The sequence below is a fragment of the Hipposideros armiger genome, unplaced genomic scaffold, assembly GCF_001890085.2.
Source record: "Hipposideros armiger isolate ML-2016 unplaced genomic scaffold, ASM189008v1 scaffold_38, whole genome shotgun sequence".
Lineage (NCBI taxonomy): Eukaryota > Metazoa > Chordata > Mammalia > Chiroptera > Hipposideridae > Hipposideros > Hipposideros armiger.
In genome coordinates, this window is record NW_017731388.1 from 602,524 (window position 1) to 630,392 (window position 27,869).

A 27,869-nucleotide genomic window follows, 5' to 3' on the forward strand; every position below is an offset into this window, starting at 1 on the left:
TAAATCTAACAATAAATTGTGCTACTTAGAAGATTCTTGCAAATGTATTTTAAAAGCTTTGAAAATGTATGTGTAGAGTTGATCTTCAAAAGAGAATATAGCTGGGCCGGTCGAGTGGCTCAGTTGGTTAAGAGCTCGCTCAACAATGCGAGCTCCGAGCAACAGTGCCTCGATTCCCAGCTCAAGCTGAGCAGCTGCTGAGCTGCCAACAGGTGGCAGGATGGCTCAGCTATAAAAAAAAAAAATTAAAAAAAAAAAGAAGAGACTATAGCTATTCAGATATGCACACAGATTTGGTAGAAATCAAGTAGAAAAGTAGCGTCATAGAAACACTTTTAGTAAAAAAAAAAAAAATTGGGTTTGAATCACATGGAGCCATCAATTAGTTGTATCAATTTGGGTAGTTGTTTAGTCTCTCTGATCCTCAATTTCATTACCTATAAAATGAAGATGCTAAAACCTGCCTAAGAGGAAGATTAAGTACATGATTATGTAAATTTGGTAGTTTTTAAAGTGATGAGGATAGGTTCATGGGGTTTGTTTGTTTTTTTAAGTAAACAACCAGTAATAGAGACAAAACTGTAGACAGGGAGAGAAAAAAAATCAGAGATTGCCAGAGGTTAGAGAAGAGGAAAGGTTGAACAGGTGAAGCACAGATGAGTTTTAGGACAGTAAAACTATTCTGTATGATACTATAATTGTGAATACATGTCATTATACATTTGTCCAAACCCATAGAATGTACAACACCATGACATAAACTATGGGCTTTGGATGATAATGATGTGCCTTCCCATGCAGTTTTCATTGATTGTAATGAGTGCACCACTCTGGTGGGGGCTGTTGGTAATGGGGGAGCCTGTGCATGTGTGGGGTGGGGGGTAATGAAAAATCTCTGTACCTTCTGCTGAATTTTTCTGTGAACCTGAAACTACTCTTAAAAACAGTCTCTAAAAGAAAAAAGTTTAAAAAAAACAAACACCTTAATGACACCAACAACCTGGTTTATTGAGAAATAAAGGCAACCATTAGGCACATGTCCATTATAATATTCAAATAAATGTCAAAGACGATAAAAACCTGGTATGCCTCAGAACTAGAGAACCAAGTAGGCTGGAGGGTAACTGGCGTCTTTTCTCAGGCAGAAACTTAGAGATACAAAATGCTTTTATTTACAAACCTCTAGTGTGAGTTAGTCGATCTTTCCTTTAAGAAACATTCATGCCTCTTCCCTTTCCATTTTCTGCCATTTGTCAAATGTTCTCTAGAAAAAGGCAATATCTGAAAGTTATCAAAAAAATAATAATAATGAAACCCCACACCCAAGCCTCTATATCAATCATTAAATGAGAGAAAAATTTACAGACCTTTGTGTACATGTTCAGGAAATCTTGACGCTAACAGACAGCACAGTGAGTCAACAGTGGCATCTAGTGTTCAACCAGGGCCTTTCTGCAAAGCTCCTGCACGGAGAGAGGAAGGTCCTCGTGTTAAGGTAAGATGCAAATCTGTTACATGCAACCAGCCAATTGAGAGCATTGAGATGCACTCACCTGAGCATGCGTGGTGCTGCCTCCGCGGATGTTCACAGGGAAAGGACACAGGTTGTCTTAATTTCAGAGAGACGCAACATCTCGCAGCCTTGGTGCACGCCTCCAGTTAAGGACTTGGCGCCATCCCCTCTGCCTCAGCTATTCCTCTATCCCACACTCAGCACAGGATGATAAGCCCTGGAGGCCAAGAGCCCTGGATAATTGTTTACGAGCCTTTTCTTGGTGTAAATTGAATAGATCTTGTTAACTTTAGGAAATAATCCTGGTTTTGCATTAACTTTGTTTTTTTATATAAGTTTCAGGTGTACAAAACAAGCTAACGATTAGACATTTACACCCCTCACAAAGTGATAACCGTCTCCCCTCCCCCCAGGTCTACTGTCCCTCTGACATCGTATATAGCTGTTTCAACTTTTTCCTGAACTCAATGAATAGCAAATTTGGGGGGAAGCTATTAACCTATTGCATTCTATAAATAAGGGGCTATTTTTATCTATACATGGCATTGATTGTCAACATTTTCTACTGGCAGTGGAACTCTTCAAGAGAAAAACTGAAATAGTATTTGGAATGGCAATGTTACACAGCATAGGTAAATCTAGATAAAAATAAACTAGATGTGGCCACTCTATTTAAGCAGGGCTGGGCGGAAAAACTGGATCCCTGGTCTCTCAGCCTTCCCGAACCCACCCTCCTCTCAGCCCTCCCCACCTCACTCCCCCTCTCCCGTGCCCCCCACACTCTACTACCTCAACCCCGCCCCACCCCCAGCCTGTGCGCTTTCCTGCAGTCCTAACGCCACCTGACACAAGCCCTTCAAATTTGTATCTTTTCTTTAGGTGACAATTAACAGAAAGGCACCTGCAAACCTGAGCAAAAGATAAGAGGTACTTTCATTTAAGTGAAGATGTAAATTACTTAACACAGAAAGCCACAAACCAGGAGGCTGGCCAGCACTTTTCCAGCTGGAAAGACAAGCTCCCTTTCTGTCTGTATCCACAAAGGTGCCCCACCGCATCCTCGGCCCTTCACTGATTGCGCCACACCTTTGGATGGGGATGTCGTCAGACCCATTTAGAAAAGCTCTTTGTGATTCTTCTGAGAGATTGTATACCCACCTGTCCCCTCCCCAGGGTTATCCGCCTGTATCCCCACAGATGCAAGTAACTAGTGACAATGCCCCCCAGATTCTGAAGGTTTACCAGAAGGAGAGTTAATGGTCAGTGTCCCAAGGTCAATGTCCCAGAGGCAACATCCCCCTCACAGTCCTGTGTCTGCAAAATATTCCTAAAACTTTGTACCTTGAAGTTTTCTCTGTAACTATCCCTTTATCCACTAAGAAAACATAAATGAACATCTCCCAAACTCTTCAAACCAAAAGAGAAGCATTTTTATGGTTGGACGTCACTTATTTTTCTTTTTATTTTAATTTATTTTATTTTGTTTTGTTTTTAATTAGTTTCAGGTGTACAACAGTGCAATAGTTATACTTTTTACCCCTCAAAGTGACGACCCCATCCTCCAATCCACTGCCCCACTCCCCCACATATCATGCATATCACAATTCCATTGACTCTATGCCCACACTATACTCCACATGTCACTTATTTTTTTTGATTGTGAAATTAAAAGCATCATCTAAACAAGAAATTGACGGCTACATCTCACAGCTGAAATATCTTGGGAACGGTTTAATCAGAAAACAAAATGAGAAACTCTTCTCGGTCCCCTTCACTTGGTCAAAACAGGCATGAGCACTTGGTAACCTCTAGGTTACCTCCCTACTTGAAATTTATTAATGAGCGTGCACCCTGAGCAATTTCTACGAGACAGGATTTCCTCTCAACACCACATCATAGGCATTCTCGGCCTCAGCACCACTGACATTTTGGAAATTCTTTGCTGTGGGGGTCTATCCGATGCATTGTACCACGTTTAGCGCATTCTTGGCCACTACCCACTAGATGCCAATAGCATGGGTCCTTCCAGTTAGGAGAACCAAAAGATGTCTCCAGACATGGCCAAATGTCCCCTGGGGGACAAAACTGCCCTCCTTCCCATGAAGAACCACTGCCTTACATGAATTAATTACGTAATTCTGGCAAAAATCCCTATTAACTAGATCATCTTTCTTCTATAATATTTTACAGGTGAGGAAACGAAGATTGGCTACATTCCCCAATTTTACACAACTGAGCTTAGTTGAGAGCCCAGGAATCCAGCTCCGCACGCCACGCTCTCAACCACTCCGCTACATCCTCCTCTAAGTTTTTATCGCACTGCTGCCTGGAATCCACAGACCCCTCGGAAGAGCCGGTCACTTCCCTGGCACTGCCACAGTCTTGTGAGGGCTTGCTGCTTCTCCCAGAGGCCTGTGCAGTGAAATTTTTTTTAGAAAGAGACAAAAGTTAAATGAGATCCCTTTCAGGTCTGCCCTTGTGTGTGAAACTCTCTCAGGCCATGTCAGCTTACAGGTTGCTATAAAGTTTCAGGAGCAGTCACAGCACAAAATTCCTCTACCTTCATCCCTACTCACTATGGAATTCCACCCATCCACCTTTAAGTTCCAAAATCTTCAGGGATCCTGATTCACTCTGGGAACACAGCTGGAGCCACCACAAGTGGGATCTTAGTGAGACGTGCGTCCGTGGATTGCTTTCCCAGGAGTAACTCATCTAAACTTCATAATAAGCATTTTATCCGTTTTGCTATACAGGAAACTGGGGATTCAAGCAGTTAAGTAACGTTATTCACCTTGTTAGTGACAAAGCTGAGATCTGAATGTCAAAGCCTGTGATTTTAACCACTAAGATAAACTGTCCCCTTGGTCATCCATGGTGTCACTAGCCTTGGTGGTGAAATTGTAGCTCCCTATGCCTGAAGCAGCAACGAATATAATAAGACTATGGCCATGATGTACAAGGCACCACATTGCACAGACGGCTCATTCTCAGGTCGCTGTCAATGCCGCTGGTGCCAATACGGCAAGCATCTCCCAGTGCCCATGAGGGACACAGGAAACAGCCTGCTCAGCCTTTTCCTCTTATTTTTGTGTCTCCTCACTTTAAAAGTCAGGTGTGAGCCCACAATGATCAAGGAGAGGGAAAACGTCAGTGGCAAATGGAGCTTGACTCAGAGTGCCTCTCCTCCATCATTGGTTCTTTGTTCTTGACTCAAACTCTGCCTCTTGACTCGCTCCTCCCTCAGGAAGCTGGCTTTTCTCATTCATTGTCTCGGCCAATATTTACTTAATCTCCTCCATATGCCAGCCACTCCACTGGGCACTGGGAATAGCATAATGAGCAAAGATAGATGTGGTGCCTGCCTGCTTCACAGAGCTTGCAGTTTATGGAGTAGACAACCATTAATCTAATTATTGCATAAATAGATTCAAGATGATGGCTGTGTTAAGAGCCTTGGAGAAAAAAGTGCATGATGCTATGAGATAACCTATATAGGAGTGGGGCCTGTGCCAGTTTGTGAAGTTGAGGGAGGTTTGGTTGATGAACTTGTATGGAACTCAAACATAAAGATCTGAAGAATGGACAGGAGGTAAGAGCAATAACCAGCTAAGAGGGAGATGGTGGGCAGGTAGCTGGAGGGTGTTCCGAATAAGGAACCACACGTGCACAGGCTGTGACGTGGGAAGGAGCAAAGCCCGTCTGCACTGCAGGAGCCCATTGTGTTACAGCTGGCTTGCAGAGTGAGTCTGAAGAGACCAGCAAGGTCCAAAGCCACAGGACCTCATGAGCATGTTTAGGATTTTGGACTTTTCCCTGAGAATATTGCTTTAAGCAGGAGAGGACATGAACCTATTTGCACTTTCAGAAGATCACTTTGCTATGAAAAAATAGACAGCAGAATGAAGAGAGGTGTGAACCTATTTGCAGACTATGACTACATCGCTGGTGGCAGTGCACCTGAAGCAGATACTGCTGGTTGCTGACCTGATAGCCTTACTGCTGTTCTTGTTTACTCACAGGACTGGGCTTTTGTTCATGGTAGTTATGTGCCCAGTTAAAATTACTCACTTTCTCAGACTCCCTTGTAGTCACAGCTGGCCCAGCAACCCAGTGCTGGACAATAGTTTACAAATAGAACTCTTGTTTAAAGTGACAGGTGCAGCTACCTTGCCCTTTGTCCCTTTGCCCTTATACCTTGTCCTCCCCTGGATGTAGATGCTAAGGCTGGAGGTGGCAGCCCTCTTGGAGCCATGAGGATAAAAGTCAAGTTGAGGGTGAGGAGCAGGAAGCAAACCACAGGTTACACGGTTGATGCACGGACTATCCATTCCCAGACTTCTTGTGGCATAAGACAGGTAAGACCTACGTGCAGGGTTCTCTGTTACGCACAGCTGAGTCCAATCCTTACTTCACCCACTAATCCCTCAGACATCTTCAGACATGCCTAAATTTTAGAGTGAACACAACATCCGGTCTTTCTCCAAATGTGCTCCAGAGTCACCTGCATCGAAATCTCCTAATGTGGGAGGAGTTAACACTGCAGATCCTCTAAGCCAAGTGATCAAGGTTAACATCATCATAATAAGTCATGTCAACATATGTACCCTTGGTATGATGTGATGAAAATGGCCCTTACCTCTGTGGTGTTCCTCCCAGTCTGATCACAAGGAAATTATTTGACAAATCCCAACTGAGGTACATTTTACCAGACACTTGCCCAGTACTCCTCAAACACAAGGCAACTTCGAGAAACTGTCCTGGCCAAGAGGAGCCTTGGACATGACAACTATATGCAATGTGGCGTCCTAGATAGGATCCTGGAACAGAAAAGGGGCATTAGGTAAAAACTAAGGAAATGTGAAGGAAGTATATGGTCTTTAGTTAATAATAACGTATCAATATTGGGTCACTAGAGGTGGTAAATGGATCGTACTCACATAAGATGTTCATGATACAGGAAATTGGGAGTGAGGTGTATGGAACTTTCTGTACTATCTTCACAATTTTTCAGTAAATCTAAAGCTATTCTAAAGTTAAAAGTTTATTAAAATGAATATTGCAGTCTCCATGCTGGTCCTACAGAAGCATTCTGTCTTGGGTAGGACCCAGGTCCTGACATAGCTAACAACACCCTCAAATTTCAAAACTAGTAGCTGAGGCCTAATCTGGGTCTCCAGCTACACTTGAAAGGCAAGACCGTTTGGGCCACCTGCTCAGCTGTCACAAGGAAAGATACAGACACTTCAACAGGGAGGGCTGTTCAGGATCTAAAAGTGAGTGTTCAGCCTCTAGAACAAAGCAGGCAATTCCTTTGTTGTATGCATTTTATCGGCATCAAATGCCTTTGGATAGAAATCACTAGCTCAATGTTTTGCCCCTAAATTGGATTTGAACTTTTGCAGTAATGATGCTAAACATCTGGACTGAATATTTGTCCTTCTGTCATAAGTAGAGTGAAATATTTGGTGGGTTTTTTTTTAACTTCTTGGCTCCCACTTTTACCATCATATCTTTTGGAGCAAAAGAGTAACAAAGCCAATATTTACAAAGATTTTTCCATGGCTCTATAGTAATTTTTCATCAGGCTTGAAAGATCAAAATAATTATTTTCTGTAATGGAATTCAGACTTGAATATATACAGAAATACATCCATCCATTAGCTGAATTCACATCTATCTGGACCAAACTCTATTGCAAAGTGCAGCAACACATGCAGCCCCAGAAAAAGGCAGTGGGGTGAAATGGGGAAAAAAATAGAGATCAGAGGTCCAGATAGTGGACTGCAGTTCCTTGCTAGCTTGGGTGACTTTGGAAAAGTTAACTGGAACTCAATTTCCACATTAACAAAATGAGCAGTTTGAAATAGATGGCTTTTAAGTCCCTCTGAGCTCTGGACTCTTGAGTATGAAATCTCAAAGCCAGGAGCTGGTCTTGCTCCTAATATCACAGTAGTAAGTCTTGTGTTTGTAAACTCAAAACAATTCATAACTAATAATTCAATAACTAATCATAAAATGTAGGTATAAAACTTCAGCCATCTTAATCCTTGAGAATCTTACCCACAAAATGAATTAAAGAGACACAACGGGTACCAAGGGCTATTTAAAGATGGCTTCCAATCCATTTTGCCTCTATGGTGGATGCTGTTATGTGAGACAGCGAGAGACCCAAGGATGAAAGCTGACAAGTAGTAGAGAAAAGAAAAGCCCCATAAAACAGGTGTTTTAAACAAGAAGCAGGTGCTGGTGTTTATTTATACCTGGCTGCTGCATAGATTGACATTGTTAAAATTTCAAAGTAGGAGTTCTACGCATAGACAAAGGACAGAGGAAGCAAATAGACAAGTCATGAAAGAAATGAAAGTGGTAAACAAGCATATGAAATAACGGTCACCCCAACTAATAAACAGATGAGGTGCCTTTTTATTCTTTACCAATGTTTTTCCCTAATATATATCCCAATGGTGACAGAGATGTGGTGAAGTTACACTTTCATACCTCACTGCTAGAGAAAGCATAAACTAGTACAAATCTTTTGAAAACATCTGCTGATGTACATAAAAAATGATTTAAATATTCATGCCCTTTGATTCTGTAATTCCACTAAGAACACAGGACAAAGCAATATGCATAAAGATGTTCATTGCAGAGGAAAATTGAAAACAACCTCCAAATGTCCAAAAATAGATGAAAGGTTGTAAAATGTGTTACATCTACTCAATTTAATATTATGCAGCTTTGTAAAAAGGATGCACTAGAGGCCACTTACTGACAGAAAACGTTTATGACCTGTGAAATGTGGTGAACTGTCAGTTTATAGCTATACGTATATATCTTTGGTTTACACGATGTTTTTAAATTTTTCATTTAGTAACCATCATTTTTAAATTGATAAAACTTATATAAAAATCATGTTTGTTTGGATCTTGTCAAAAAATTAGAATAATTGGCCAGACAGCCCTTTTGCTTGCAACGTTTGATCGTTTGGAGCTGTATAGTAATTGTTCCCTTTAGGGTGAGGAATACATAATGCCCTTTGATCTGCAGCCCCTAATCAGGGACCCTTCGAGATATTTGAATTCATGACCCCTGGCCTAAATTTAATAATCAGGATATACTATTGCATATAAAAATGTCAAATATACACATGAAAAAGAAATGAAATCTCCCAAAGTGTTATGAATAGTTGTATTAGAGTTCTAGTATCATGGTTGGTTTTCTTGTTTCTATTTGAAAATTTTCTGCATGACTTTTATTGTATATTTTAAAAATGGGCTAGAAATTGACCTTTACGTAAATGTCACCTTTCAGCAGATGTCCAGTCTTTTAGTAAATATCAGTGATTTCCAGCAATTAGAAAAGAAAGGTGAAGGCTGTACATCTCCTTCCCCATAATCTTGCAATCAGGTGCTATATTACAGTGAAAGTGAGCCTTAGACCAAATTCTTCTCAGCATACACTTATTAGCCAGGAATGGCCTATGTGTTTCCTGTAATCCCAGAGAAGTCCCCACTTTCTTTCCTCAGCACCCACAATATTGAAATTAAAATTTGAGAGAAACTTGAGTGAAAGTTTCATTCTTAGACAGACACAACAAAAGTATTTCGATAACAAAATCAGACAACACAGTGTTGGGTCTGTAAAAAAGGCAAAGGACCAGTGGGGCTCAAGGCCTTGGGCACTGCTGGGTTTACCAGGTTTTTCACACCTGCTTCCTGCAAAGATGATGGAGGCCAGTCTTTCTAGCTAAGCACTTACATTGACGACTGCTCATTTCACAAATGGAAAATCATTCCTCACACCCTTAACCATCTTTGGAAAAATGGATTCTTGATTAGGATACCTCAAATCCTATATGTCTGCAAGATATATGGTAAAGTTTACTTACCCATTTCATATTACTAATGCTGAAAAAAGGTTCAAGTAAAGTGCTACTTAAAAACTACAGCCGCTGGTTTTCAAAAAAGTAATGATCAATAGGTCTATGCTTTATCTAGCTATTATCAATGTCAGAATTTAATTTTCGTATTTGTAAGACGGTTCTGTCTAAATTGAATCTCACTAAATACTTAGAATATAAATGAGTAGCAAAATAGGATAAACCCCATTTAGTTACTAAATGATAAAAGGATGAGACTAAGATAAGACCTGTTCCCTGACTCAGTTGTTCAAAACCTAGTCTTCCAAACCCACATGTTAAGGGACTTGAAAATTGAAAACTTAAGATGCCAAGTGTCCTTTTGTAGTGTGTCAAAACAGGATAGGGAATAATACTCTGGAAGCAAATAATAGCACTTCTGGAAACATCGTCAACAAAAAGTTCAAAGTGGCTGGCCACTTTTCACTCTCTGTACATGGTAGTGATTTGGAAATTCAATGTACTCCTCTCAATGCAACTTAATCAAATTTAAACATATTTCTTGTGATATTAGTATTAGAAAGAGATCAGAGGAAATGAACAAGTGCATTAATCCAATGGATTAATTGTGCCATCTAGTTTTCATAGGGGCCAGAGTGATGAATCAAATGGAATTACAATGAGGGCTAACACTCCCACATCCTTTAGGTCTTTAAGGGTGGCACTAATCTCTGCCGTCTCCCTGGAATGCCATGCTGATTTGGGTTTACTCTCTTGGTCAGGGAGTGGAGGAGTTTCAGAGGCTTAACCACAGGCCAAGAAACGAATGGTGGCTCTGCCAAGTCCCAAATATATTCAGCCCAGTAATTTATTCTGGAAGCAAGAAGATGATCATTGGGTAGATCCATTGACTCAATGGACCTACTGTGAGTTAGTCCTGGAATAGGACCTGCATCTTGTGTGCCCCATTCTAAAAGGCAAACTATAGTGATACTCTTGTCCCTGAGTATCAATTTCAACTTGGACCGTGTGTCCCATGTCCTCAGTTTGTGTACACTCCCTTCCCCAAGTTTTACAAGTAAAGAGCTAAGGATGCTTTTGAGGAAGGGCTAGGGGAATCACTGCCAACGGTGTTGCAAAGCCCTCCTTCTTAGGGAATTGGGAAGCCTTTCCTTCAGTCAGAAGTTTCTGGGTCTGGAGAGCCGCCAAGGTCTGGAAGCTTAGCAAGAGATCATAACGTTGTTAGGGTGGTTGTGCACTACCTATCTCCTGATCATCCCTCCATCCTTGAGATCTTTTAATAGTATAGCTTGAGCAATACTCTTATTGGCTACCCATCTATCTTGCCCCTTGGAATGCCATGTTCTATTAGTCATCTCCAGATCTCTCTGCAGGTACCCCTCAGACCTAACCATTCATTATGATAATTGTGCCCACTTTGCTTCTGACGGTGGAACTGGGCTGCTGTTCTTCTATCCCCGTTGTTATCAGGGAGCCCACTTCTGGCCTACAGGGCCACCACTGAGCTTTTCAGTGATGATGGTGCCCCCTCACCAATGCCATCCTTATGACTTTGGCCTGTGTGTCCACTGCGCCTTCCTGGGTGCCTCCTTTAAGAAAACATAACTAATTTATTGTTTGCTGCAATAATATCCAGTCATAGGAACTCAGGTGTTTGATCTGCTAATGACAGGGTTTTTCCCGGGTGTACATTAAAATAAATGTTAATATAAAAATTTCCTCCCATCCACTCCCCGAAATCACCCTGCATACACAAGAACCTTTGAGAAGTACCAAAGTCATCAACAGGGAGACATTTAGAAAGTCGGAAACCCTCCAGCCACCTGCACATCTGTAGATGCTGGTCCAGCTGAGCACCTTGTGACTTCTGACATGGTCACTGGTTACCCACAAGCTTCTCTCATGTACTGCAGTGTCCACTGGTCTTGAGCACAGATCTGCCCCTTAACTGGCTGTACAATAAGGGGAGGTCCTTAAACCCATCTGTTTCTCAGCTTCTTTACCTTTTAATTTAAAGGGATTATGGAAAGAGTATATGTTCCTTCTTATTTCTTGTAAATAGAACACACATCCAACTGAAAAGTAAATACAGAAACCGTTTAATTCCTTAAAAGGACAATTTCCTGGATAATTCCATGTGTTTTTATAATCATAGAGACAATCTTATCCTTATTCATTACCAAAAATAAAGACTATGGTTACAATTTATTCTCCATAGATGCCAACAATCTCATCTATTTTGACATCAAAAAAGGCAAATAGACAAAACAGAGATGAAAACAATATGATTTTCCAGTTTTTAAATTTATTTTATTGTTTGTTTTTTGTTTGTTTCACTGTTTGTATGTTTATCTTGCAAGAGCCCACAGAAGTGAGAGAAAATATGTGCAGGCAAATTTTAAACAACATGAGAGGGATTAAGCACAACATATGAAAAAATACGACTTTTTAGCTTACTTATTAAACTAGGAAGAATTTTCCTGAAACATACCAGTTAAATTGGTCTGCTACGCATTAATAAAGGGAGAACATGTATCTCCTGTAACAAATAACTTAAACAGTGTATATCCTACCAAAATTACTAGTCAGGATATGGAAATTTTCAAGCCACAATCCCCTGGGACATGGGACAGACAAAAAACAAGTTCCTTTTTAACCTGAAGTCAGAATAGCAAGATCTGTAAAAGTAACAATATTGCCATTGTTCTCAGCAATCTACTAGTGAGTCCTATAAATTCTGGAAGTCTTTTCAATAATATGAACCAGGATTTCTTGGCAAGCTCCTTGCCTAAGGGGCAAGCAACTTCTAAAGCTGGACTTCTTGATCTGTGGCTAGATGCAGGCTGTCTTGGCAGCACTGCTCCATTTTGAAAATCATCTTCAGAATAAAAGTCCAGCAATGACCTCCTTCAATGCGACACTGCCTGCAAAGCTGCACATCTGCACTAAAGGTCCCTGGGCAGATGCAACGCTTAGCAGGTAAGCCGGAAACAGATTAAAGAGAAGAAAGTAGAGGTCAAACGCTTCTGTTTGCAGTGCTATCCTGAATAAAATATCAAGAGCTTCTGGACTAGAAAGGGACCATAAGCACAAAGGAGGTGATCGGATATCAATAATGCTGGGAAGTTAAGATGCCTGAAGACAGAGCCTTTTATATGTGACTGCAGAAGGTTCTGCTTGGGACCGTTCTATTTGGAACTCATGTCTGAGCAGCACTCCTAGACGTTTCTATTATCTAGTTCATGTGTATTCCTGAATAACCATCACTAACACTCAATAATGATGCCTCTGACATCCTCCCAGGTTCTATAGGTTCTTCCAAACTAAAGAAAGGTCACATAGTGCCTGGTATTATTTTGGCGTTAGCCTATATCATATAAGAATTATTTAAAAATTGGTAATCCATGTTGGGCTTAATGAGAGCACTTGCTATTAATCTTATTGTTTTATTAAGTAGAATATCCCACTCTCACAATAGGATTAATCATTAGGGCTTACAGTACAACCGAAACCAAAACAAGGGCAATGGGTTCTTGGCATCTTGGCATCTTGGCCCATGATGAACTATCGTGTTGACCAAAACTCATTGATGCAAGATCACCAGGATGTTGTATTGCAACCCAAACATCTCACAGAGTAAAGTACTCGTGAAGACCAGACATCCAAATCCTTAGATTTTTGTAGGATTCGGAATCGTTTTTCATCAGGCCCTCCACTTGTTCACTCTCGTCTGCATGCACCTGTCCAACTTTGGTTGGCTGCTGAGTTCCAGTGGAAGAATTCCAGTTCTGCCTTCTAGCCCGTCCTCTAGGGACTTGGAAATGGAAGGTAGTGCAGTTCTTTCTGGCCATCTGCCAGGCACGGCACCCTGGGCTTCTTGGGGTAGGTTCGACGGGCAATTTTAAAGAACTCTTCTGCAGCATCAAGAGCGATGAGACGGTCCTGCCAAAAAAAATTAAAAGTAAAAATGTTGTCAAGATGGGAACTGTGCCATGCCGATGGGAAAACCAATCTAACAACAATAAAACCCACCCTGGAAACAATAACAAGTAAACATGTATTAAATTTTTCTCAAATTTCAAGACACACCTTTATCCTTTACTTACATTATCCAAGAAATATTCCACCACTCTTAAGAGTCTCTCAAATTCTTTTTCAACCTTAGGTTAGAGAAGTAATATTTCTCACATCCCTGAGCTACAAATGGTTCAAAAAGCAGAACTGGTTGAAAAATGCAGATTCTTGAGCCACAGCCCAAGCCTCCACAGGTCTGAGTAAAATCCAGAAACATGAATTGTCACCCTCCAGGTGATTCTGAGGCTGCTGGCCACGGAAAACCAGAGTATGAGAAGCCAGCACCATCTGCCACCTCCCGCTGTGGTGCTGCTGGTGGTGTTAGAATGATGAGTATATAGAATGACAGAAAAGCAAACATTTAAAGCAAAATCAGGGCAGATGAAAAAAAAATGCATCCATGCCTGACCACTGCAGTGTACACCTGAAGCTGCAGCTGAATAATAATGAATGTCCTGTCAAAATTATAGATTCAAGAACAAAATAAATTTTATATATATATATATATATATAATATATGTAATATATATTATATATATATATATATATATATATATAGTCACAGGATGTGGAGTACAGCATAGGGAATAGAGTTAATGAAGCTGTAACAGCTATATATGATGTCAGAGGGGTAGTAGATTGGGGGAAGGGGTTATCACTTTGTGAGGGGGGTAACTGTCTACCTGTTACATTGTTTTATACACCTGAAACTAATAAAAAAAAATTTTTAAATGCATCCACTTACCACAACAAAGAGATATCTCTCTGAGAGCTCCCAACTTGTTGGGAAAATAGTGGTCTCTTCAGCCAGTTTTAACAATATCTCCCGAGCTCCTCTTGTGTTTTTAGAATCACTGATAGTGCTGAGTTTCGTCACCGACAGCAAAGAGTCTGCTTCCTTTTGAAATCCTAAAGCAAAAAAAAAAAAAAAAGTACCTGTCATGTAAAGCAGTCACAGGAAATGATTGTTCTGCAGGACTTAAGGGACCCAAATGTGGATTCTGAACAAAGATCAGAAAACGGAAGCCAAAGACATCACGTGCGGCTTCCCAGCTCAGTGTGACTGTCAGGGTCCTTTATTAAAATCATTTGACATTTCTTCTTGTTTAATTTTCTTGGTTAACTTTTTCCCTCGGAGTTAAGCCTCAGAGAGTCACCCATTGACTGCTTGCTGCATTTATTCTGGTGTGAGAACCTCCCCCCACTCCTCACTCTTCGCCTCCTCCCCTGTCCGCAGAATTCCCACCTGCCTTTGCTGTTTGGGAGCCGCAAAGGGGTCACATCCAGGTCCCTCCTTCTCCAAGCCCCGATTAAGTGCCCTGTAGTACTCAATGCTGAGGACAGATGGAGTCACACATGGAGAAATGTGTCCTCAAGACATGGGTCAGTGGTAACAGAAATATCAGATGTATACGATGAAGGGGATACAAGGACGGGACTGGGAAAATACTCAGTACACAGGAGCCTGAAGTAGTCAATTTCTGACATTCCTATTATAAACACCATGGTGAAAAAAAAAAGTGAAGATGAATGATCACAACTGCTGATTTTTACCATTTCATAATCACTTTCCGACTCACCTAAATCTTCTAAAATGCGTTTCCATCTATTTCTCACTTCCCTTCGAATGTGTCGCAAGGTGTAGATATCATAGTTGAGTTTTTGCCACTCCTACAGGAAAAAAAAATTCAGTTTTATTTTTACCCTTTGGCTTAACCCTTTCCCCAACCTTATGCTGTTTAAACATGTGGTTCTCCTCTCCACTCATTTTCAAAGAATATCTAAAAGAAGAAGAAATGAGTGAGATCGGCTTGATAAGTATACATCGGCTACCATTTCTGGAGAATCTGCTATGTAGCAGGAGAGATGACACACTACATAAATTATCCTAATTAAACTCTTCGCATGATCTAGTCTCTCAACTTGATCTCACCTGTGCAGCAGGGGTAACAACAGTGAATATTCCACTTAAGATTGTTATACAGATTAAAGGGATGTAAAAGTACAATACCTGCCCACAGTGAGCGCCAATAAAATCCATGTATCCATAAAGCCTTTTTATAGACAAAGAAACTGAGGCCCAAAGAAGCTGGCTAATCCAATATCATCCAGCTAATTGGTGTCAGAATTGGTATTTGGATCCAGGTCTGACTCCAAAGTTCATGAGGAAAAAGCAGACCCAGGAATCCCAAATTTCTTGATTCCAAGCCAATGTTCCCTTTACCGTATCTCAACGTCGTTCTCTTTCCTTTATATCACCATGGTAAGATGGATCTTTCAAGACATTGGCTGAATAATTATAGTTATCATTCTGAAAACTTCAATCTTATGGATAGTAAACAATCATGTTGGCTCCAAAACAAAACTTGACTATTTCAGGAGCATTACTGAGCTCCTTTACTGAGCTAAAGCATACCTTTAAAATGTCATAGAAATGTGTTTTTAAAGGAGCTTTATCTATATACAACAGTCATTGTATAAGGTATACCTTTTCCTCTTTGCAAAAACATTAAGCACACAACTATCCCAAAACACAACTTATATGATATTTTGACATTTTCCTCGAACTGAAAATGTTTCAATGATGCCATTATTTTCCTACCAAGTTCCTTTCAACGTTTGCCTTGCTCATTGCTAATCAACTTTCATGACTGGTTAAGAGCAATCAATTTAGCGGGCACTCACAAACATTTGTAGATACCACTTTGAAAAAGAAAAGCTAGCAAAATAAAGTGTGTGTGTTGTTTTTTTTTTTTTAGAACTGCATTTTAGATTTGTATCTGAGGACATGTCATCAGACGGTGATGAATTTCAGCTATTTTCTAGAAGTCAGGAAGTGACGAATTTGAGTACTCTTTCCTGGTCCTCTTGTTTTTTACCAAAGGCATGTACACACATGTGTGCATGAGAGTGCGGCGATTGGGCTAAACTCTGTGGCCCTAAAAGAGAACAAAGTTAACTGAGTCACCTCAGAAGAACACAATCCTGACCTCATCGTTAACATCATGTTAAAGCATGCCTGTTTAATCCCCCGGAGACTAAGTCACGGGGAAAACATTCAAGTATTGTCTTTTTCATTGGGCCATGAAATGGGCCAGTCACCATATAGCATCTTGGAAAAGAGCATGGGTCCTAGAGCCAGACGGCCTGGGTTTAGATCCCAGCTCCATTATTTATTAACAGCTGACTCTGCGCACATTCTTGACCTCACTTGTCTCATGGCCTCATGGGCAATATGGGGATAATGACACTAACTACCTCATCCACTTACTTAGAGGATCAAATGAGTTCATGCAAAGCCTGAAAATGGAGTTTGGTGTACATTCTCCTCCCAATAGTGTAGCCACAATTAAGAAACAATCCTCCAAGACTCGGGATGGTCTCTATTATGAGGACTAAGGATATTATACCCTGCATTATGCAGCGTCGCATATGTGAGGACGCCCCAGAAAAACAATTTCTCTGCTCTTGCCATTAGGTACAGTTTTACTTTCCCTGAAAATTGCTTCATCTTTCTGGACATTGTGAATTTTGTAAGTGATCGGTTTCCACGCTTAACCTGAAAAGGTACAGTCATTTCATGAAAAATTTAGAGGTATTTTTGAATCATCCAAAAGTTTCACTATGTTTATGTCCTTATTCATGTTTGTTCTCTTTCTTATCTTCTAGCGTGTGCTATCTCACTGTATTTTCAAGTAAATTGCATTAAGTCCTTTTTGAAGAATATAAACACATTTCACAGAGCAGTGCTGTGCTTATTCTCAATGACACTGACCCCCCTCCTTGCTGGACTAAATAAAAAGTGGTCAGACTCTTAGTCATATGTGATTAGAGACCCACCCAAACAATCCGTAGTTGCTTCACATACTCACACAACTTAAATTTTGTAACAAACCACTAGGTGGCTTCATTAACTTGCGATTAAAGGTCCCTGCAATTCTTTCAGCTTCAGGCCTCTGCCCTCTTTCCGCAACCAGTTCATCATGGGGTGAGCCAGGCTTCAGACTTTTTTTTTAACCTTTCTCTGCCTGCTGTCCATCTATCAGTTATTTTGCTATTTCTAAACACCAACACTGAATATTATACAAATTCATTCAGTGTCAATGGCTGTGGCTCTGATAAAGTTTTTGATGGAGAAGCAACAATATGACATTTAAAAATCTGCTAAGGATGGGTCCACACACGGTACCTTGACTGACTTGCACCGAATAGGTAATTGTTCAGATTAGTGGAATGAAACTGTGCATTTCCTACATCTATATTATTACTATCTTCTTTTGACAGAATACTCATGGAAAACCATATGAAAGTATCTCGAAATTTCGTGCAAAATTTAAAGCTCTAAAATCAGTAAAAACTAGGGTAGGGCTTTGATAAAATAAATGGTTAGAGCAGCAGTTCTCAACCTGTGGGTAGTGACCCCTTTGGGGGTCAAACGACCCTTTCACAGGGATCGCCTAAGACCATTGGAAAACAAAAAGATATTTACATTACGATTCATAACAGTAGCAAAATTACAGTTATAGAGTAGCAACAAAAATAATTTTATGTTGGGGGTCACCACAATATGAGGAACTGTATTAAGGGGTCACAGCATTAGGAAGGTTGAGAACCGCTGGGTTAGAGGGTAATTTGAATTCCTCTTTAACACCTGACCCCAAAGAACAGAACCTAAACACGACAAATGAAAAACGGTGATGTACAAGATCTTACCCACAACTAAAGAAACTAATTCGTCTATTCTCCGGTACTAGATAAAAACAAGCCCTGTGATAACCTTCTACAATTTTTAAATTAACAATTTGGTTTTAGACAAATAATTTGAAAATAATAATTAAGGATCAGTTAAATATTCTTTACAAGTGAGTTGAAACTCAAATCTGCTAGTTATCAAAAGTGAAAGTTTTGTTTTCTAAAATAATCTTTCATTTTTGTCATAATTTCTGAAATAATACATTGTGGCCAGTGTGATGCTGTGGCCAAAAACGTTAACAATGAGTAAATTATAAAAGATGTAATAAAAGAAATAGTGCAGAATTACTTTCAAAAGATACCTGGGAACCAGGTCAAACTGAAAACATGTGATTGAAAATGAATCACACAAGATGCTTATAGCTGAATTCTTGAGGTCTTTCTCCTCTCCAATTTGTTGACCAAATCAGATTAGGGCTGCTAGATAAGAAGGCTGAGGTAACAACATGAAAGGAAGAACAAACGTCAATCTCCTACAACCATCAATAGCTAGTTCTCCTCTAGCTTTAGATCCCAAGAGCGGACCTTGAACTTGAGTTCTGATTTAAGCTCCTAGGATCATTTTCTCACACACAAAATTAAAACATTTTATTCTTATCTATACTATGTTATTGTGAGGTTGTAGATTAATGGGATGGTTTAAAAGTACTACTTATTTCTTGTTAAAAAGGTGATATAGACTTCCAGTCAAGATGGCAGAGTAGGTAAACACTGTGCTTACCTCCTCTCATGACCACATCAATTACAACTAAACTGACCAAATCAATTACAGAACAATCATCACTGAGAATCACTGAAATCTAGCCTTACAAGTACAGACATACAGAAGCCACCTCGAGACTGGTAGGAGGGGCAGAGATGCAGAAGGGGCTGGTCCCATACCTGCATGAGACCATTAAAAACTGGGAGGGATATCTTGGCTGTGGAGGTTCCCCCCCACCAAGAGGAGTGAGAGGTCCCAACCCTACACCAAGCTCCCCAGTCCAGGGTTCCAGGGCCAGGGAAAGAAGTCCCCATAACTTCTGGATGTGAAAAACAGTGGAGATTATAGCTGAGTGAGATGTCCATGTATGAACTTACCTGTTGATGGACTCTTACTCAGAAAGTCCAGCACTGGGGCAACAGCTCGAAAGGCACCAGGGACATATAGGAAGAAAATGAGTTGTCTGGCTTCAGAGTGAGGGCTAGAAGGGCAGCTTACTCCCGATGGAGGAGCTGCTGAAGCCATTGTTTCTTTGTTGAGCCCTCCCCATCCCTGCATGTAGGCACAGGCAGATGCCATATCTGAATATTCATCAAACTGGCTAACACCTTTCATCTGCCCTACTCTAGTGATTCTCAGAGACCCCACCCCACCCAACTTTCAGGCACACCCCAGCCACTTCCAGTGGCTTACCCATACAACCTGTCTTAGCTCATGATGCGAACTTTCATAAAATCTCTCAAAGGTTCACAAAATCCAAACAAGCAATATCTAGATTTGGCGTGTCCCATACCTCTGGCTGAGCAGTCCTAGACCCAGCACCAGTGACAGCTGGACTCAGTTTGCAGATTGGATCTCAAGGTATTGCCAAGCCCAGTGTGGATGGAAGCCATCTGCAGACTGCTTTGTGGCTCCTGTGGGGTGGCTCCAGGCAGGGCACAGACTGTGGCTAAATGTAGTATGCAACAGTCCCCTCCAAGGAGGCCTCAGAATTGGCACACCTGGTGGCCAGCTTTGAACCAAGCCAGAGCATCACACGGCCACCTTCAAAGACGATACCCAAAGGGCAGACTGGGCAGGCATCAAAGCCCTGCTAAAGTGAACCCTGCTCTGTAGGGTCAGTCCCTGCACCACAACTCCTCCACTGTACTCACAGCCAGTCCTCAAAACCAATCAGCCTGAGGGTCAATCCCTCTCACTGACATGCAAACAGAAAGCAAAGCTCAACTAAAAAGGGAGGGCACACACACCCCACATAAGGGACACACTTGGAGCACCCAGCTCCAGTGACTAGGGAGACTGAGCCACTGGGTCCCACAGGACACCTACTACATATGTCTACTCTACTAAGACTGGGAGGCATAGAGGCACTACTTAATACATAGAAACAAACACAGGGAGGCAGCCAAAGTAGGGAGACAAAGAAACACATTCCAAATAACAGAACAGAACAAAGCTCCAGAGAAAGAACTAAACAAAATGGAGACAAGCAATCTATCAGGCACAGAGTTCCAAACACTGGTTATAAGGATGCTCAGTGATCTCATGGAGAACTTCAACAAAGAGATAGGAACATAAAAATGGAGATAGAAAACAGAAAATAGAACCAGTCAAAAATAAGGAATACAATAACTGAAATGAAGAATACATTAGTGGGAATCAACAGTATATTATCAGAGGATGAAGCAGAGGATAGAATCAGTGATTTAGAAGATAAGATAACAGAAAACACCAAATCAGAACAACAAACAGAAAAACGAATCCAAAAAAATGAGGACAGTTTAAGGGGCCTTTGGGACAACATCAAGTGTAACAACATTTGCATCACATGGGGTATCAGAAGAAGAAGACAGAAAGCAAGGAATTGAAAATCTATTTGAAGAAATAAAGACTGAAAGCTTCCCTATCCTGGCAAAGGAAATAGATATACAAGCCCAAGAAGTACAAAGTCTCAAACAAGATGAACCCAAACAGACCCACACCAAGGCACATCATAATTAAATGCCAAAGGCTAAAGACAAAGAAAGAATCTTAAAAGCAGCACGAGAAAAGCAGTTAGTTACCTACAAGGGAGCTCCCGTAAGACTATGGGCAGATTTCTCAACAGAAACTTTGCAGTCAAGAAGGGATTGGCAGGAAATATTCAAAGTGATAAAAAGCAAGGACCTACAACCAATATTACTCTACCCAGCAAAGCTATCATTTAGAATTGAAGGACAGCTGAGGAGCTTACCAGACAAGGAAAAGCTAAAGGAGTTCCTCACCAGCACACCAGTATTACAAGGAATCTTAGAGGAACTTCTTGAAGATGAAAAAAAATCAAAATACATATAATAAAATGACAATAACTATTTACCTATCAACAATTACTTTAAATGTAAATGGATTAAATGCTCCAATCAAAAGCTAGGGTGGCTGAATGGATAAGAAAACAAGACCCTTACACAAGCTGCCTACAAGAGAGATTCACTTCAGATAGAAAGGTACACACAGACTGAATGAATGTAAAGGGATGGAAAAAAGATATTTCATGAAAATGAAAGAAAAAGCTGAGCTAGCAATACTTAAACCAGACAAAATGGACTTTAAAACAAAGGCTATAACATGAGACAAAGAAGGACCCAGTAATCCCACTTCTGGGTATTTATCCGAAAAAAAACCCAAAATGCTACTTCGAGGGGACAAATGCGTCCATATGTTCATTGCAGCATTGTTTACAATGACCAAGATGTGGAGGCAGCCTGGGTGTCCATTGATGGGTGAACAGATAAAGAGGAGGTGGTACAATATACAATGGAATATTGCTCAGCTATGGATGGTAATGGGTTCGTGCCACCTGCAGTGTCATGGATGGATCTGGAGGGTATTGTGCTGAGTGGAGTATGTCAGACAGAGAAAGGCAGATACAATGTGATTTCACTTATATAATAAACAAACAAAAAAGAAACAAACTCATAGATACAAAGAACATTTTGATAGTTGCCAGATGAGAGGGAGGTTGGGAGTGAGTGAAAAAAGGGAAGGCATTAAGAAGTACATATTGGGTGTTACACAGTAGTCAAGGGGATATAGGGTATAGCGTAAGGAATATAGTCAATAATGTTGTAATAACTATGTATGGTGTCAGATATGTACTAGATTTATCGGGATGGTAGGTGGGAGAGGCATTTGGGGGCAGGATGAAACAGGTGAAAGGATTAAGAAGTACAAATTGGTAGTTACAAAATAGTCATGGGGATGTACAGTAAAGCATAGGAAATATAGTCAATAATATGGCAATAGCTATGTATAGTGCCAGGTGAATACTAGGTTAGACAGGGGGATCAGTTCTTAAATTATACAAATGTGTTAACCACTATGCTGGACACCTGAAATTAATATAAAATAATATTGAATGTCAAAATAAACAAAGTATAAAAAAATAAAAATATATTAAAAAGATGATTTATACAATTAAGGAAATGACTCTAACAATAGGTCATGCAACCATCTTAAACTCTTACAAAAGAGATCAATTAATTTTTAATTACAAAAATAATATAACATAGAAATAAAAACTCAAAGGGAAAACAGAAGGGTATAAAACAAAAAATAAAAGTTTGCTTTCCCATCCTTTTCTTCTTATTTCTCTTCTTATGTCTCACTTTTGGACATTTCTTCTTCCCCTTCCCCCGCCCCTTCCTTCTCCTCTTCCTCCTCTGGTTAACTTACACTTCCAATTCCTCCCATATTAATTTTAAATTTTCTTTGTACTTTCTGCTTTGTACAAAGAGTAATTCAGCTCCTCCTTTCCTCTCCTCTCCTCTCCTCCCTCTCTCTCTCTCTCTCTCTCTCTCTCTCTTTCTCTCTCTTCCCCCCTTACCAAGGGAGAAAAAATGGAGAAACAGATTATTAGTAGTATTCACAATCTATCCCCTAGAGCTGGCACCTTGCTGCTCCAAGCTAAAGCTGGGTTTTGGTAGCAAGGAAGAAAGGAGGGATATGGATACTGGGGCAGCTAATACGTCTGCAACTAATATGTCTGCCAGAAGTGAATATTTGATGTTTGCTTCCCTAACATCTATATTCCCCTTCTCCCATCAATCTGTCAAGTACACTCAGATTTACATTCTCAGCTCTACAAGTGTATACGGATTGGCTAGAACCAAAAAACTCAACTTTGGCTGTATTTTAGAATCATCCAAGGAGCATTATAAATACCAATGCACTGGATCCACTTCCCAGACAAATGAAATCAGAATCATTTGATGGGGTGCAAGGTTTGAAACCCAATAACTTAAGCCAATAAGCATATCACATTGGCTCAGTGATGGGCATATAATCCAACTCAAGCCACGAAGACACAACAAAATCCATGGGGCTTCTGGGAGCAATCAGGAGTGGTCTCTCTTCTGCTGGATGTCATGATATGAGGGTAGAAAATTCTAGAATTGCTCCCATCACTTACTACCCTGAGAAGAGCCTGCCTAAGGAAAAAGTCAACACTGAGAGGACAATTATGAAACAATGACAGAGAAACACAGCCTGAGGACATCCTGGGCCTTAGGATCAAATCACACCTGAAGTCAGTCCTACTTCTGAAACTCTATTATCTAAGCCAAGTCCATTTAGTTTTAGACAGCTGGAGTTCTTTTTCTGGTCCTTGCATCTGAAAGATTCATGTTACAACACCTACTCATTTGGTACATAAACAAAAAGGGAAATATAGTGCAGCACAAAGTATCAGTCTCATATTTTCCTATCTCTAGCCCTTGGGGAAAATGTTCAGCATATAGACCTATTTAGCTGGGGACGGATATGGCTTACAGAGAATGCAGTATTAATGGCTCTGCCTGGGCCCAATCTTTCTGTCCCAAGAGTGCCTTAGGCAGTGACACAGACATAACAGCAGTCCTTCTCTGTATCCAGGGATTGCCTTATGATGCCACCCCTGAATCCTGTCCATCAAAACACAGCTTTTCACTCTCACAAGACTGTTGTCATAATAGGGGAGAGGAGGTGGCTTCTATCTAATTGACTAATTTCTTCTAAAGATCCAGGGGAAAGTCATCTAACTATCATTGGCTTAACCACTTAACTCCCTTACTTATAAAAATACGTTGAGTCCATCTGGCTGGATCTAATGATCAGTGCAAAGTTAACTTTTGACTCGGTAATTCTGAGCCAAAATCTAGTCACCATCTGAAACCCAAGTATTAGGATGGCCTTCATTGTCTTGTCTTTCTTGGTTGGTGAAAAATCATCTTCAGAGGAAGATGCTCATACTTAGGCTGAAATTTGCTTCATCTACTCCATTCCATACCCCAAGGTCTGATCATCACAAACTGAACTTTAGGAAATGTCCTTAGTTTATTCAATCTGCATAAAAACCCAGCCAAGAATGTCTTTCCCAAATTTTACATGAAGGTATGTAACTTTCCCTATGCTCGCCTGCCAGTAGCAGTCAAGGCAGAATTCAGATTTCAGTGCATCTAATTCCAAAGCCACACACCCTTTAAAAAAATAAATAAATAAAATAACGGGAACAGAAAAGAATGACTATTTATTTTTGCTTCCCCAACCCACCTTCTTTTTTCTTATGCATTTATTGTTTGCTTATTTAAGTCAGGTCATACGTTCATATAATTCACAATTCAAAAAGTAGTAAAGTCTCTGTCCCCCAGCCACCAGGCTCCTCTCTACAAGTAATAAATGTTGCCCGTTTCACCTGTACCCTTCCATTTTTCCCCATACATGGTTACTATATCCTGTACTTTTTACTTAATAATTTAGCAATCATTCTGTATCAGGATATAAGGTTCTAAATCCTTCTTTAACTTGGCTTTTTGACCATCTGGTATAGATAGAAACAGAACTATAATAAACATATATATTTGCTTTATAGAAAACGGTCCCCTAAGAAATTACAATATTTTCCTAAATGTGCCTTAAAACTAGAAAATGCCTTAAGACTACTTCTTTCTAACATCACCATCAAAATGCACTATATACATCCCTTTGGAAATTTCCACTTCAACTCAACACTGATATTAAGTGAACACACCATACAACTGTGGCTACAACAATGCTGTATTACAAAAATTAAACATCTAAATCAGAGAATTACAAAGTGAATTGGAGCCAAATATTTTTACTTGAAAGTGATAGCTCCTTGGTAAAATGAACTCTTCAAACACTGTAGCTGTTATTTTTTTCGGCTTTCACCAATTCCTCATCTCATGCTACTTTTTGCTTAAAATGAAGGGAGATTCTCTAAAAGACAGAAAAATCATACTGACTGCTTCTCCAATTTAGTTTTCTTTCATTGGGTATATAGTGGAAAATATCAGAAAAGAGAAAGACATGCAATACATGGGGGGGAACGGCGGTACCTGGATTTTAACAAGTCTCTAACAGATTCTCCTAGGCTTGGTTTTCACAGAGAATTGTGAGATGGATAACGCAGACTAGGGTAGTTTTGCAAGACTGAAGGGTACTCAAAACGGTTGCTGTCGCTGTCAGTCTGGAAAAAGGTATTAGTAATGCACAACGGGGCTCAGTTTCAGGGCCTCGTCATCATTTTTATCAGTGGCTGTGGAGTCAAAGGTCACAAGAGTAGGAGGGATAGCTAATACATGGAATGAGAAAATCGAGATTTGAAACATATCACAAATAAGACCTAAAAAATAAAATCCACAGGCCAAAATCTATCACAAATACATCAAACTCCTACTCTATTTATTTATTCATTCATTTTTTAAGATTTTATTGGGGAGTTGGGGAAGGGGAACAGCTGAGTTGTTGTCCTTCAATCTTAGTTGTGGAGGGCTCAGCTAGCTCAGCTCCAAGTCCAGTCGCCATCCGGCCGCCCGTTGGCAGCTCGCAGCCGCTCAGCTGAAGGTGCCGTGTTCAATCTTAGTTGCAGGTGGGCGTAGCCCACCTTCCCATACTGGAGTCGAACCAGCAACCTTGTTGTCAGGAGCACGTGCTCTCACCAGCTGAGCCATCCTGCCACCTGTTGGCAGCTCAGCTTGGGCGCAGCTCACTGGCCCATGTGGGAATGAACTGGTGACCCTGTTGCTCAGAGCTCGTGCTCTTAACCAACTGAGCCAGTCAGCCGGCCCCAAATTCCTACTGTTAGGTTGAAAAAAATCAACACAGCCGAAGTACCAGATGCAGGGACCTGCCGACACAGCACTTCATGTGAATCACACGTTAGTCTTAGTGGAAACCACAAGAAACAAGAGCAATATTCGAAGGAACTTTCTATTCAGAATGAAGTCTTTATAAGATAACGAGTCTTCCATCACTGTAACTCTGTTATAATTTCTATACTGCATACAGAAATTTACTATATAATTGCTAGAAATATAATTTCTATAGGTTCTTTCAACATAATATATTTTCCTGTATCACCTGACAAAATCCAAAAAAAAAATTTAAAGACACTTACGTACAAAAAAAAAGATGGACAGATGATAGATAGATAGATGGATAGGTAGATAGATAAATATTTACATAAGAGCACTTACTAATTCCCAGCTACTACTCTAACCTCTTTACATGTATTTGCTCAGTTAATTCTCATATGATGTGTTACTCTACAAAATGGATATTATTATAACATCTTAAGAATGAGGAAACTGGGGCTCAGAGAGGTGAAGTAACTTGCCCAAGGATGCATACTCGTAAGTGAGAAGCTGGGATTTCAAACCCAGGCAGTCTGGTTGTAGGGTCAATGCACTACCCACTGCCCAAACCGCCCCTTAAAACCGGATTAGAGGCGTGGGTGAGCAAGGTGGGAAGGGAGGAAAGGAGACAGAGCAAGAGAACTTGAAAGAGCAGTTGAGTAGAGAAGAGACCAACCTGAAACCACAAGCAGCTGTGCCTGGGGAGGAATTAAGAAAACATAACAGAAATGCTGGGAGAAACCAGAGTTTTTCTAGAGGCAAAGTAGTCCCAGGCTCAAGCCAAACATATTGCAGAACCCAAGGATGCCCTCAAGGGTCGCCTCACGGAAGCGCTGTACTCCAGTCCATCATTTGGGGACTTCGGATCTCTCCCCTCCCCAGAGCAGGTGAAAGGACCTCAGCCCCCTCCCACTCTTCCCATCCCTTTCTTCCCCCACACTCCCTTCTTTCCAGCTCATGGCCACCTAATCTCTGCGGAGTGACACAAAGGCAAAACAGTTCCCTTCAAGACGCAGGAGTGGTGGGCGGTGAGGGGTGGCAGACGCTACAAAGGTCTGAGATTCTGAGAACCTAGGAGAAAAGGTCAATATTTTGGACTGGTTTGTGCTTGTCTGCAACAGAGAGGTCTAGGAAACTCGTCCACACTTTTCTGGAACTATGCTGCAGGCTCCCGGGCGGAGAAAACCCCCAGGTTTCTTAGACTTACCTAAGGCACTTCCTCTGCTCCTCCCCCTGGCTGTCCCACCTCTTATTTCAAAAGGAAACCAGCAACCTTATCTTTATTTCCTTGGAAAAGTCCCTGGATAGCTGGCAGCCCTCATCTCCCATGCTCGGAAGATTACAGGGCGACAAGAATGCCTCCCTCACAATCCCAGCCAAGTCCTCTAGCGCTCACGTGACAAACCTCAATTTCACTGCTTCACATGACGGCCTTCCTCTTCCCAGAGCCAATCAGTCAGCACCTTTGAACAAATACCCAAAAGCTGGACCTTCATGTGCCAAATCCAAGAGAAAAAAGAATTTTCCAAGGAACTAGCCCACTCTTCTTCAGAGAGCAGCTGGTTTCACTGACGCCAGCAGCCAGAAAGCCCTTCCCTTAATCCTGCTACTCCCTCAAGCTCCACTCCATTCTCGGTCCCTCCCTTCACTGCCAAATCGCTTGAAAGAGGAGCTGCCACTTGATGTTTTCACTTCCTCTTCATCCCCTTACTCACCAGCCCCTGGCCATCAGCCTCTTTCAGATCCGCTACCCGTGGAAAGTACTAAGGTGCTTTC

The 27,869-nt window shown here is 40.9% G+C and overlaps 1 protein-coding gene across 1 annotated transcript in view; it reads right to left on the reverse strand.

Annotated features, from left to right (window-relative positions):
• Window positions 1–11,478: 11,478 nt before the first annotated feature.
• Window positions 11,479–27,869, reverse strand: part of MREG (melanoregulin) — a 59,455-nt gene continuing 43,064 nt past the window's right edge. The window contains exons 3-5 of the mRNA XM_019638358.1: window positions 15,050–15,140; window positions 14,215–14,378; window positions 11,479–13,337 (exon numbers count right to left, since the gene is read on the reverse strand). Of these exons, the coding sequence (XP_019493903.1) occupies window positions 13,203–13,337; window positions 14,215–14,378; window positions 15,050–15,140 (390 nt within the window). The 3' untranslated portion in view covers window positions 11,479–13,202. The remainder of the gene's footprint in view (window positions 13,338–14,214; window positions 14,379–15,049; window positions 15,141–27,869) is intronic.